Here is a 13772-nt window from a genome sequence, read left to right as displayed (position 1 = left end):
TTTGTTGTAAATAAATAGTTTGTTGTAAATAGCTGTAAATAGATTTGTCGATACTTTCATTTTGGGATTTTGGTGGAGAGCCTTAGTGGGGGGTTTTTTGTGTGTTTTTTTTTTTCTTTATTTTTATTTTTTTCGTGTTGCACTCCGGTAGTGATGGGCAGATGAAGCCCCATGAAGCACTGAAGCTTTTCATCCAATTGGTTCACCCCAACGCGAAGCTTCATGAAGCTTCATTTGCTCTAGCAGGACACCTACTGGACGTAAAAATAATAGCTGGCATGAATTTGAAGAGTGTGGCATTTTGCACACAGCCTGTAAATGTCAACAACAAAAGGAGTGTGTAAAACATCTATATTGCAGTGATGGCAGTATACTGTGTATATTTATGCTGGCAGTATGGAAAATGATTATTTGCGGCAAAGTTCGAACCGCTTCATGAACCAGTCACGTGGTACAGCCGGGCAGCGAGGCTTCGGACGTCATCATTTTCAGCTCCTCCCATAAATGAAGCAAGCCTCGATACGCGCTTCGCGGAAACGCCCCCTCCATTACTCGACACACGCTCCGAAGCCTCGATACAGAACGTCCCATCACTACACTCCGGTTGCCTAGGCCGGGGTGTAACACACTGGTACTGGTGACCTTCAGCGAGACAGTGAACCCTTACTGCTCATCATTGTAACAGCTCTAATGCTAAGTTTGTCTGTAATCCATAAAACAATAGCAGCCAAGAGTCAAAATATTTGTTTATAGTTCTGGATGCATGTCCACATCTTCTGCACAGGAGCCAACTTGCAGAGAGCATAATAAGAGTTCTATATTTTCTTAGTGGAGATTTATATCATTTACATAAATTTATGAATATTCCAGCAGATTTGTGAAAATTTGTAAATAAAACTAAAGGACATTTTAAATTACCATACATTTTTTTTAAATTGTTGACATAACACTAAATATCTTGATTTAGTTTAAGTTTTCGTTTTAGCTTAAACCAGGAAGGTATGTACCATGAACTCAGTCCAGACTCTATAAAAAAGATAGACTTCAGCATATGTTAAAATTCACATCATTGGTTACATTATAAATAAATAAGTGGCCAATGATAGTTGTTATGAAGGGGAAAGAAGCCACAGAGACCAAAACGTTTGTACAATGTCATACATTTATTTGCTTGATATGGACATTTAAACATGCACATTGACTCGCCTTTGGAGACAGCCTCCAGTCCCCACTTAAGGGACATCTGTGTTATCTGAATATCCAGGGGCATCCTCTTCATATAAAACTTCATATAAAACACGGATGTAGCCACCCATTGCTTTTTGGACACCTCAATTTGAAGCTTCAGCTGACAGGCTACAGTTTTGGGCCTTTCTTTTCCAACACGGACGTTGTTGCTCAGTCCAGGCATGACACTCAAGTAGACTTTTTTATTTTAGGTCCTACTTAATTATCTAACTTGATAGAAAAAAAGAAAAATAACTTTTTCCAAGTTCTACCAAGCAGCTGGTAGAGCTTTGTTTTTTTTTTCTAAGTGGAAGTTTAAAAACTTAAACTTCCTTCATGAAAGTTTAAAACAAAATAATTATCTTAGGACAAATAAATACACGGCTCCTTTTTTCAAGGATATAATAATAATAACAGTAATAATAATAATAATGTCATCAACATTATTTTTAAGTAATTAAGTATCCTAAGTTTGGTAAAAAAAAATAAAAAATAAACAAACAAATAAGTAAAAATCATGACAGTTTAGGTAATAGTAATCCCATGGTCAGATGGATTGGTGTTGCAACTACAGCGATGCGGACGCTGTACCGGTCTGTTGTGGTGAAGAGAGCTGAGTGTGAACGCGAAGCTCTCAATTTAACAGTTGATCTATGTCCCTACCTTCACCAATTGTTACGAGCTGTGGATAGTGACCGAAAGAATGAGATCGTGGATACAAGAGGCAGAAATGAGCTTCCTCCAAAGGGTGGCTGGCCTCTCCCTTAGAGATAGGGTGAGAAGTTCGGCCATCCGGGAGGGGCTCAGAGTTGAGCCGCTGCTCCTCCACATTGAAAGGAGCCAGTTGAGGTGGTTCAGGCATCTGACAAGGATGCCTCCTGGGCCCCTCCTGGGTGAGGTGTTCCAGGCATGTCCCACCGGGAAGAGGCCTAGGACACGCTGGAGAGGTATCTCTCGGCTGACCTGGGAATGCCTTGGTGTTGAACCGGACAAGCTGGAGGAGGTGGCCAGGGAGAGGATGGTTTGTCCCATGTTAACAATCTCACATATGCTGGTAAACATGTTTCTAGCAATACATCATTACATGGTTTGTAATCACATTTTTAGTTTAAAAAGTTAAAAAAATAAAATAAAATAGAGCTAAAATGAAAAGCCTGAATCATTTAATAAAAAAATCTGTATTTATTTGTATTTTTAAGCGTGTTTTAAGCCAATATTAAAACATGCAAGATTTATTTAAAAACAAATTACTGATTAATATTATTATTGCCCATGGTAAATAAAAAGTGCTAAGAAATAATAGTTCTATTATTATTTTCTTACAGAGAATGTTAAAGGGTTAATGTGGCTACCATGGTTCTACGGGTCTAAATTTGCACACCAAGTGTGCTCTTCATACCCAGATCAGACCTCAGGAAGGTTTGTATATTTTCAAACTGCCAACTTGATCCACTACAACATTGAATTGTCTTCTGTTTCCAGGACTGCTTTCAGGCCAGCACATGCGGCACTGCAAAAAGAGTGCCAGCTGCAGTGGTTCCAACTATAACATATATAATTTCTTAAATGTACAAATGTTAGTTTGATTCTGAATGAAAGAAAACCTATAGTGCTTGATGAAAAATAATATGCAATCCATGTGTGTTTACTGAAAAGGAAATTGTGGCCTGTGAATGCTTTCATTTCACAATTAGATTGGACTATCCACTTCAGTGAGATGGGTAATGGCCATACAAAGGTTGGAGTGATGCAAAAGACTCATGCAGGCTACTCAAACCGTTCCTGGATCAAACCAAGAACCAATCAAAAATAACCTTTATGTACATCTCTGGTGAAAAGTGAGCTTACAATTGTTTTTTAAATAAAAATGAAAGGTCAGATCTTGCTGTTCTCCAAGTGAGAGTCAATGTGTTTGATGAGGGCATCATCAGGGTAACTGGTTGGGAAGGTCAGCTGGCACAGAGGGCAGCTCCGAGCAGCATTCTCTTCCGATTCCATCCATAACTGTGGAGATTAGGAAGAAAAAAAAGAATAGGTGTCAAATTGCTTAACCATCAATAATGGTAAATCCTTCATAAAGTCTTCATAAAGCTTCAATCAAAGAGAACACAAGTCCTTCAGCACAGTTTCTCGATGATGGAAAATTGTGATATGATGAAGTAGAAAAGCTTCTTATAGCTTGGATTATTAATTGTTTAGATCAAGTATCACAGAGAATACTTTTAAATATTTTAAGTTAGCCTCGCCCTGGCTCACTCAACAAAATGCCAGTGAGACTTTTTAGAATAGCTTTGGAATAGATGATTTATCCCAAAAGAGCAGCTCACTCTCAGACTGTAGGCTTAATCTCTAAAAGTATAAGTGGGTGGAAGAGTCTCAGCAATCAAGCTCCTTTCCTGTAGAGCCAACTCCTAGTTTGGGTTCAAAAGATACACAACCTATTTAAAATTGCTCTTAAAACTTTCCTTTTTGATAAAGCTTATAGTTAGGGTTGGGTCAGGTGACCCTGAACCATCCCTTCCACTGCTATTGGCTCAGGCTACTGGGGGACTTCCCATAATGCACTGTGGATTTCTTCTGCGCTGACCTCTTTTCACTCCCATTTCACTACTAAATCTCCATTTACAATTTTACGTATAACAAAAAAAAAAAAGCTATGCAATATACAATATACAATATTCAAGTTAAGGAGGCATAGTAGTGCAAATAGGCAAATAGTGCATTGTATTTATTTAAATTTTTACTTTTTAATTATTTTATTTGCATTTTTTAATCACTAGGGTTTGAGAGTAACGAAATTTCTATTCTCTGTATGTCCTGTACATGTGGCAGAATTGACAAATAAAGTTGACTTGACTTGACTTGACTTGTTTTATATGCCGCTACTGCACATCAGCCTTTGTCTTCTCTTTCATATAGTTGAACTTTATTTGTTAAAATAATGTGCAGCATAAAATCCTTTTGCATGCACCAAGCAAAATTTAGTTTGATGAAACTTATGTGACATAAAATAAAATAAATATGGATCATGAATAAAATATGTGTCATATTTGGTAAAAGTTTTCCTTTTCTTGCCCTTCCTTGCTCTCCCTTCTCGTCTACAACAATTTTGCAGCCACCATCACCATGCTGGTAATCCTTGCAGGGCATGATCTGATCTGAGCCTTGTTCTGCTGGTGGTTTCTTCCTGGGCGATTATGGCTCAAGAGTTGGGAGTTCACCTTGTAATCGGAAGATTGCCGGTTCGAGCCCTGGCTTGGACAGTCTCGGTCGTTGTGTCCTTGGGCAAGACACTTCACCCGTTGCCTACTGGTGGTGGTCAGGGGGACCGGTAGCGCCAGTGTCCGGCAGTGTGCCCCAGGGTAGCTTGCCATCACCAGTGTGTGAATGTGTGCGTGAATAGGTGGATGACTGGATGTGTAAAGCGCTTTGGAGTCCTTAGGGACCTTAGGGACTAGTAAAAAATAAAATAATTTCCCCCAGGGATCAATAAAGTATTCTGATTCTGATTCTGAAAGCGCTATACAAATACATGCCATTTACCATTTAAAAGGGAGTTTTTCCTTCCCACTGGAGCCAAAGTGCTTGCTCGTAGGGGGCCTTAGCACCTACGAATCTAGAAGTTGTCTGATCTGGCCCATATTTCCCTTCTGTCCTCATACTGCGGTTAAAGGTAATTATACTGCCTATACTATGTGCAAAGAAGGCTAGAAGTAGCACTAACAGGTCTTATATGCCTGTTAGGTTTATATTGTTGATTTGTCATTTATGCTTGGAAACAATTGCTCATATATGCTTAGAGGTATATAATCAATTGTATAATGATATAGCAGTCTGCAAAGACTCTTTGTGCCCCCAGAGCACTCTGGCATATGCACACACATCCTAAGGTCATGAGAGAAGTCGTACCTTCTCTTACTGATTTATGGTATAGGAGGACACCTGCTCTGTATCTGTTTTAGCATAAGAGCCCTTTGTTTAGGTGGACCGCTGGGCTCCTAGCACCAGCTTTGGGGAGTCGTTCACAGGGTTACATCTTGACCACACACACACACACACACACACACACACACACACACACGTACTCTTTGTTCATATGTATGTTAATGAACCTATACATATTCATGTAACCACAATAAAGAGAAGTGCTACAGGGGAGCTAACTGAGAGTGACTGGGGTTCAAGTGGAAGGAACGGCGCTCGTCATAGTTCTCTCCGTCGTGCACGAGCAACACAAAGTGCTCTGGTGACTTGCGTCTTGCTTTTGCTGTTGTAGTAGAATTGTCTCGGTGTTCCAGCAGTAGGCCTGTGCTACACAGACCTATCAATGCCCACTACTAGAATTGCACCACCAGTGCTACACACACATCTTAAGAGAGATTATGGCACACTCCTTTTTACATAGTCTTTAAATCCTTTAGGTTTCTTGGGTGTCACATGGCAAACCCAAAGCTTTAGCTTGAGAAGAAAATGACACATCACAAATTTAAAAGAGCTTCAATCAGCCTAAAAATAGCTTGTTGCTCTAAAAATAGAACCCCCTCCTCAAAGCTAGAACATCTTACTGATCACTGATTCAAGAAAATAAAAATAAAAAAGTCTGTTTCTCTTCGACATGGTAGCCAAGCTGACAAAAAGTCAGAGGTCTGTTGAGCCAAGCATTCCTTTAATCTTATCTAGCAATGTCTTCATGATTTTCTCCACAAATAAAATTAGATTCATTGGATAAAAATGATTCAAACCCATCATAATGTCCAGCCTTTTTAAATATCATTGATATTTTTTAGACCTGTTTTCTCAGAATGATCTTTCTGAGTTAACTTCAGGAATTACTAGCAGACCCATTCTTACAAGACTTCTCTAAGAAGTCCAACTGTTAGTTAATGCTTCCTCAAATGTGATCAGCTCATCTCTAATAATCAGTTACCTACCACAAATCTTTAAGGTAGCAATAATTAAACTATTACTTAAAAAGCTATCACCTGACCCAGCTACCTCAACTAATTATAGCCCAATGTCCAAGCTTTTTTTTTTTTATCTTAAAAATATTTGAAACATTAGTTAAAGGATTTAACTGATCACCTGCAGAGAAATGGTTTATTTGAAGAGTTTCGGTCAGATTTCAGAATTCAGTACAGAGACAGCGTTACAGTTTACAAATGATCTTATGGCTCATCTCATTTGTGTATGGACAGCAAAGGAAGAATTTCATTGCACAGAGAAATGCTATTTCTTCTGTACACATGAGAATAAACTCTTTGAATCTTGAGTCTCTGCACTTGTCCTGCTAGATTTGCGTTTTTTATTGTTGACCACAATATTTTATTAGGAATTAAAGGGGCTGCACTGCAGTGGTTTGAATAATATCTGTCTAATAGACAGTAAATGTTGTTCATGTAAATGGGGAGTCCTCTTTACACACTTAATTATGAAATGATACCCAACCAGACCTGACTCGTCCGGCCACTACGGCGGCTCAGTGGTCCTTGTTGCTGTACTGCTCACATCAGTGTAGCCCCGGCTCTTTCTACTCATGTTCTCTTCGCCTTCGTCAATACTGATTCTACTGATAATAGATTCTACTGATTCTTCGCCTGTTTCTTTGTATATAGATTTCACTGTCCCTGTTTCTGCCCTGGATCCCTGAGAGTGAGTTTGGAAGTTCGAGTGTGTTTCTGGCAGTGTCTGACTGCAGCGGAGAGTGGTGTCCTCCTTCTCTCCATAGCACTTGGCGGTTGTTGTAAATAAGCCATGAAATTTCAATTCCAAACTCACAGAGTCCTGTGCTTGACTCTGTGAGTTTACTGTGACAATCTTAGAAATATGTTATCTAACCACATGCTTACTCTGGATGGCATTACCTTGGCCTCCAGTAATACTGTGAGCTGACTAAGACATATCCTTCAGTGTTCATATTAAACCAAATGTTTAAGGACTGCTTTCTTCGATTTGTGCAACATCTCTAAAATTAGAAACATCTATCTCAGAGTGACGCTGAAAAACTAGTTCCTGATAATAATAAATTACAGTAGTCCAGCCTACAAGTAAAAAATGCATGTAGTCCTAAAACAGTCATTCTCAAACTGTGGTACACGTACCACTGCTGGAACGTCTCAAAGACTTTTTTAAGATCAAATGATTATTTAAAATGTTAAAAACATTCAAGATCACAAAAATTGAGTTTAAATAAAGTTTTGTCTTTTTTGAAAAAGGCATATTCCTTTTTAAATCAGCCAGTAGGCAAGCTTACTAGGCCGGCCTAACAAGTAGCTAAAAGGGTTGACAAACTAAGTCGTCATGGCAAGTGGAGGAATGAAAAATAACGGTTCAAAAGCATTGCAATCCTGGCTCCAAACAGGAAGTATCAGAAGGAGAACTGTACAGAATAGCAGACAGCAGAAACTTTGGACTTTTGAATACAGCTGTGCAGGGAATACCCTGCACTTTCAGACAAGGCGATGTGCTTTCTCCTTCCATTTACGATCACGTATCTACACAAAATACAGAAGCAGATTGGATCTGAATCAAACCTGAGGCTGAAGCTGACCTCAAATGACCAAGACATCACAGAACTGTGTTTACAGAGCCATGCACATTCCTCTCATTAGGTATGTAGGCTAAGTTGCAAATAACCAATGAGTTGATACAGAGCAGTTAATAGCCTCACTGAGTGTTTCAGTGCAGTACATTTGTTATTCACTTGACGTGTTTTTCAGTCAAGTACAGTTATGGCTGTTTATGGCAGTTAAATATTTAGCATTCATATAGGAAATAAAATTATCTCGTGTAAACAGTATATGTTGTTAAATAGGCCTATATCTCACTCTTTTTTCCCCCCTCTCTATCTATTTTGTCTTTTCCACACACGTATTCACACTCCAATAAGCACATCGGAAGCAACTCAAGCTTCAGTATCTTGCCCAAGGATACTTTGGCATGCCAAATGGAGCAGCAGAGGATCAAACCACCAGCCTTCCGAATGGCAGATGATATGTGCTATTTCCTGATCCACAGTCATCCCATTAATTAAAAAACTTGATTTAATTGAACTGAAGCTTTCGGCAAGCTAATCTCAACAAGCTCATAACAGTTATATGATTTTAGAAGAGCAAACATAATGAAAAGAAGCAAAACGATAATATTTGGACACTAACAAAGTGTGTGTCTTTGTTTAATGTGATGACATTCAGTGTCTTATTTAGCCGCTTGTGAGCAAACCAAAACGTAATTCATGAATGGGGTGGCTATTTACTTACTTCAACATTTAGAACAATATAATGAAAATATTCAACATTGCCAAAGAGTCAATGTCACAGATATTTATCAGAAATGGTGTGTATCTGTGACATTAAATTTCTGAGAAGATGCTACTAATTACTAATTTTTTGCAGAGCTTCAAATTACATTGGGAATTTTTCACATGCAAAGTTTGATTTTTCTGCCTTCCTTGCCAGCTCTGTCCAGTGTTGCAGAGTGGAAAGCTGCTTTTGGAATGCTTCTAAAATGACACAGTTGGTGAAGTTTGAATCACTGTAGGCTGCCTGTCCAGGGTCTATCCTGACTCTTGCACTAGACAGCTGGGGTAGGACCCCAGCTTCCTGCAACCCTGAAATTAATAAGAGCAAGAAGATGATGGATGGATCATTGTCTTGAATGGGCACAATCTGCTCCATTGGCTGCATCAGAACCAGAGCTTGGTAAAGTTTGAGTTAACCAGAGACTCTATTCGAGCATCTAACAAAACCTCATGAAGAAAGCCCATCTATGCCAGGAGAACTGGAAATACAAGTTGCTAACTTATTTCAGGGTTTAAATATTACTTTCTCCTGTATTACAGAGTCTTAAGAGTTTGTGCAAGTGTCTGTGAGAGTGTTTTTCTTTTTTTTTACCAAGTTTAAAAGAATATTTCAGTGTCTCATCTTTACTGCACAAACTAAACAGGCAGATTTATTTCTCTGTGGCATCAGCTAAAAGGAATACAGGAATGTCTTTTTAAAGCAACTTACATTTTTTTTCCATACACAAATTATACAAACATAATCTTCAGCATGTTAAACAAATTAAATTACCCGAGGTAACAGAGGGGTTTTGTGCTTCAGTGGGACTTCTTTTGAGCTGCAGCACTGAGCGTGTTGGGTCTGCAGGAAATCTCTTAATAGCTTCATGTAATCCCCAATATTGTTTTCTACTCACATTAATAGATGGCCATGACTGAGCATGCTCAGTGTTCACGTAGGGAGGCAGATGGCATGAGAGCATGGTAGGGCCCTCAAGGGCTGAGAAAGAGGGATGGTGGGACTGTTTCCTTGGAGACTGGAAAGAGGAGTGAAGGGGCTGTTCCCTAGGTGACGATGAACCAGTCCCAACAGCACCAAGAGTATGAGGTGGGCTGGCAACGGGCGATGGATATGTACATACGTCCTGTAAATTTACATAGCACACAACCCCACACATCTTCAATATGACCTCTAACTCTAGATGAAAATCAGTAAACATCAGAATCATTATCATCACCTCTTCATCATCTGAAGACTGAGGTGGTGTTACCAGTGGCGTGGGTTCAGTTGGCTCATCAGTGTGACAGAAGTGGTGAACCTTCATGAGAAGAAAAGTAGGGTTAAGTAGATACTGTAGTTTGGCAGAATAGTAGTCATTTTTGATGTAACTATCATGTTACATCAAAAATGACTAAATGATTATCAGAGTGATTACTTTTCTCTGATAATCCACTAGCCAAAGGCAGCTTAGAAACGAATCCACTATTTACTAAGTTGAACAAACAACCAGTTCCTAGCACAACACAGACTCCATTAGCTAGCTGCTACATTGTGCATCAAGCCATTTGTCTGCATTACCAAGAATGTTAGTGCTAGCAAACACTAGCAATAGGTCAGCAAGTTTTATCTAGTGAAGCCAAATAGGAATATGGCCATCAGTGGAAGACTACTTTGAAGCCCACTACATCTAAAATATCAAGGGTAACCAAAAAGAGAAAATTTGACACTAAAATACCTCATCTTGATTTGTCTAACTCAGCATGCTCAAGCGTCATAAAATCTTCAAATAAACTATGGACTATGGACTGGTAATGGCCAGAGCACCCAGCACTCACTGCTAAAATGGGTTACAAACCGTTGTTTCATCATAACATCTGAAAAACAAGAACTAAGTGAATACAAGTTCTACTTCTCACCTCAGCAGCCACAGGAAAGTCCAGGTCGAGAACACAGTGACAAGGACTGCTGCTCAGGCTGTTGTCACCACACCTTTCTACGCCCCTTCCTCCTCCTCTCTCCACTCCAGCTCCATGAGCTGATGCTGGTCTGACCAAACCCACCAGTGAGGTACAGAGCTGACTTTTGGTTTGACCGTAAGCCTGCATGTCCCCATGGACGTGCCTGGGTTTGGGAAGCGTAGATACTGGGTCCCTTAACAGATGAACTGGGGGCTTTTGGTTGACTGATGTGTTAGATACCTTGGAAACAGGAGGCAAGGATCAGTACAAAATAAAATACATAAAAATATTTCACAAAGTAGTTGTCATTTTCATGTTCTACTAAAATGTGTAACCTAACCTCTGAGTAACTTCGGCGACCCTGGAACTTAGCTCGTAGGCGGCTGCTAGTCTGCTGATGGGAATAGGAGATGGACCCTTCAGTTGAGGACATAGGAGATGGGGGAGTGGGGAGGAGTCTGTCAGGGGAGAGTGAGGCACGCTGGGAAGAGGTTGGAGAGAGATGCTGAGGAGCTGTGCAAGAGCAAGAGAAAGATGAATGAAGAAAGGAAATAACAGACCTGAAAACAACTTCTGCTTAAATGTGTAAGAATTGCAAAGACTATCAAAATCAATCAAAATCAATAGCTAAATTAGTGACTATAGGGTTTGTCCCATAGATAGTTCACTTAAGTTTACTGTGGGTGCTGACATGTGTCCAACAAGTTACTGCATAGCTTCCAATCAAGTAGAATCCAAGTAGAAGTTGCAGTGGTCACGGTATGGTCATCTATACAGAAGGCTGATTATACCTCCTGCAGTCTGATGTAAACAGAGGATGTTTGAACTCTTTCATCATGATCCAACAACTCCACAGCTAACATGAGTTGCTATAAACTATCAGCTATTGACTAAGATGAAAGAAAGATGTTTATTACTGTTTCACAGTAACACTTGAGCCTCAGTACAAAAACTGTTCCAGTAAGTGGGTACAGTACATGCAATTAAAATGAAAAACTTTCAAGCTGGTAGAGACTTTTAGCATATCTACAGGACAAGTCTCTCTGACAAATATTCTACCACAAAATCCACAAATTAGTCACTCTTTCAGGTTGCTTACCAGGCTCCTGTGAGACATGCTGCAGAAGGTCACTCTGCTTTGCAGCCAGACAGCGAACATGACCCAGCTCCTCTGTGAGCTCCGTGTAAGCTAATGCCAGGTTAACCCTGGAGCACACACACACACAGACACACGCATAAGACAATGAACTATAGACTTCTATTTAAATATTCTTTGTAATTAGACTTACTGTTCATCGCCGGCTTTCTTTATCCATTCTACGTCACAGTGTTCACAGTGAGAAGACAGGTCCTGTGACTGACACAGACACACAAGGATCTGTGGTTAGAACTACCAATCACTGAAGGAAAACACGAGATGTGACTGAAAATGATAAATGTTTATAAATTAATATTATTATAAATTAATATTTGGGAGTATGTAAAATAAAGCTTAAAGTCTATGCATGGGATAAATGATTGAAAACCTTTCCTCAGTATCCTCGTATTCTAACAATTTCTGAAGATTTATTCATTTATTTTAATTTAAGGGTTTTTTTTTTTTTTACCACAATAACTCTGAAAGACTGCAGCAAGTGGCAGTCCAGGAGTGTAATTTGTTTGTTGAATTTGTTTTAAAATAACCTGACATATAATGGACAATAGTGCAGCTTATAAGCTTTAACGTTAAAGCGTGGCTGCATGGCAGCACCTTAGTCATGACTGCCTAAGTGTGCTTTGTTGACCCACAGCAGTTGTGAGATCACAATGTCCTGCAGTCCATCTGTACTTGATCATGGCCAGTTAAGCATTTAAAGCAATTGAGAGGTACCTGTCTTTGTGCTTCCCGCAGCTTTGCTACCTCGTGCTGCAGCCTCTGGACCTCAGCCCTCATTGCCTTCTCTCTCTGAAAAGCCCCCTCAGCCTGGTTCTGCGCACCCTCCAGCTCAGCCTCCAGCTGCTGCACCTTCAGGTCCAGAAGGGCATCCAGACTGCAGGAGCTCTGCAGTGTCGGCCCTGGACCATCTGGAAAAAAAAAACAAAAAAACAAAAATGAAAAAAAGAAATGACAGCTTCACATATATCTCCCTGCTCTGGATTTCGCAGTGTAACCCAGTTTGAGCAGCGTTAGCAAGGAAATGCTGTTTGGCAGGAAGCCACAGGGGGTGCTGGACGTCATTAAAGAAAGCTGGGAGCAAGGTCCAAGCTCAGGTAAGAATGAACTTCAATATGTTCTGGACCTAAAAGCAAAGCTATACACACTGGGGAGGTTATCATGGGAAAATTTGCTCTAGGCCGAGGAACATCAGCAGCACCTAAGATAATTTTTGCTGGGAGATAAATTGCTTGTATTGCTCCCTTCATCCAGCTCACCAAGTGGAGCTGGATGAAGTGTGTTGGTAACACATGACAAGTGTTACCAACACATTGACTATGAATTGGTGCTGTTGGAGCAGAGTGGAGCCACAGAGTTCCCATTGTTGTTTATTGTGTCTTATGTGTCATGTTTCTGCTCTGCCTGGTTAATGCTGTCATGCCTGTGTGGTGTCATGTTTTCCTGTTTATTTTGAAAGTCCAGTTTTCATGTCGTTGTGTTTTAGTTTACATTTCCTGTGCATCATTATGTTCATCCTAGTCAGCTGTTTCCTCATGTGTCTCCACTTCCCCTGATCACCTCATGTGTGTATTTAAGTCCTTTGTCTATTACTGTTCATTGTCAGGACGTCTGCCAATTTTCCTCATGTCATCTAGTCACAGTCATAGTTTTACCTTTTGTTATCATGGTCAGTCATAGGTTCAACATAATTTATCATAGTTATGCTTGGTGTTTCATAGTTTCATGTTTTCAGCCGAAATAAAGGCTCACCTTCAGTTTGCAAACCAGCTCCTTGCCTCCAGTGTCTGCTTTTGGGTCCGCTCCAACAAACACACCGGCGCACCCCGCCGTGACACTATGTCACCAAAACCAAAAAGGAGATGAAGCAGTACTTGGGGCTGGCTTGTTATTACTGCAGGCTCTTTTAAACTTTGCTTAGCTGACCAGCTTCTGACCTCACCCGAAAGTGTGTCCCAGAACTTTGTGGGTGGTCAACTCTGTTCGCTGTTACCTCCTGCTGTCCGGATCATGCCCTAGCAATTGTTCCATTGCAAGAAAGGATTCCTTTGATTTTCAAAGACATAATTCAACAAACTAGGAAAGGACCGAACAGGAATCCGAGCAGAGAGCAGAGTTAATTCCAAGAATGAAGGTTCAAGTTGGTCCTTAAATACC

General features: G+C 40.1%; 1 protein-coding gene across 1 annotated transcript in view; it reads right to left on the bottom strand.

Annotated features, from left to right (window-relative positions):
• Positions 1-2754: 2754 nt before the first annotated feature.
• The window catches only part of LOC308412022 (TANK-binding kinase 1-binding protein 1-like), a 32362-nt gene continuing 21344 nt past the window's right edge, over positions 2755-13772 (bottom strand). Inside the window, exons 6-13 of the mRNA XM_080906092.1 lie at positions 12333-12526; positions 11752-11819; positions 11562-11668; positions 10803-10975; positions 10421-10702; positions 9742-9822; positions 9421-9648; positions 2755-3231 (exon numbers count right to left, since the gene is read on the bottom strand). Of these exons, the coding sequence (XP_080762218.1) occupies positions 3103-3231; positions 9421-9648; positions 9742-9822; positions 10421-10702; positions 10803-10975; positions 11562-11668; positions 11752-11819; positions 12333-12526 (1262 nt within the window). The 3' untranslated portion in view covers positions 2755-3102. The remainder of the gene's footprint in view (positions 3232-9420; positions 9649-9741; positions 9823-10420; positions 10703-10802; positions 10976-11561; positions 11669-11751; positions 11820-12332; positions 12527-13772) is intronic.

Source organism: Rhamphochromis sp. 'chilingali' (genome assembly GCF_963969265.1).
Source record: "Rhamphochromis sp. 'chilingali' genome assembly, chromosome: 15".
Classification (NCBI taxonomy): Eukaryota; Metazoa; Chordata; class Actinopteri; order Cichliformes; family Cichlidae; genus Rhamphochromis; species Rhamphochromis sp. 'chilingali'.
Note: the sequence above shows the minus strand (reverse complement) of the source record. Positions and strands in the feature narration are given on the sequence as shown.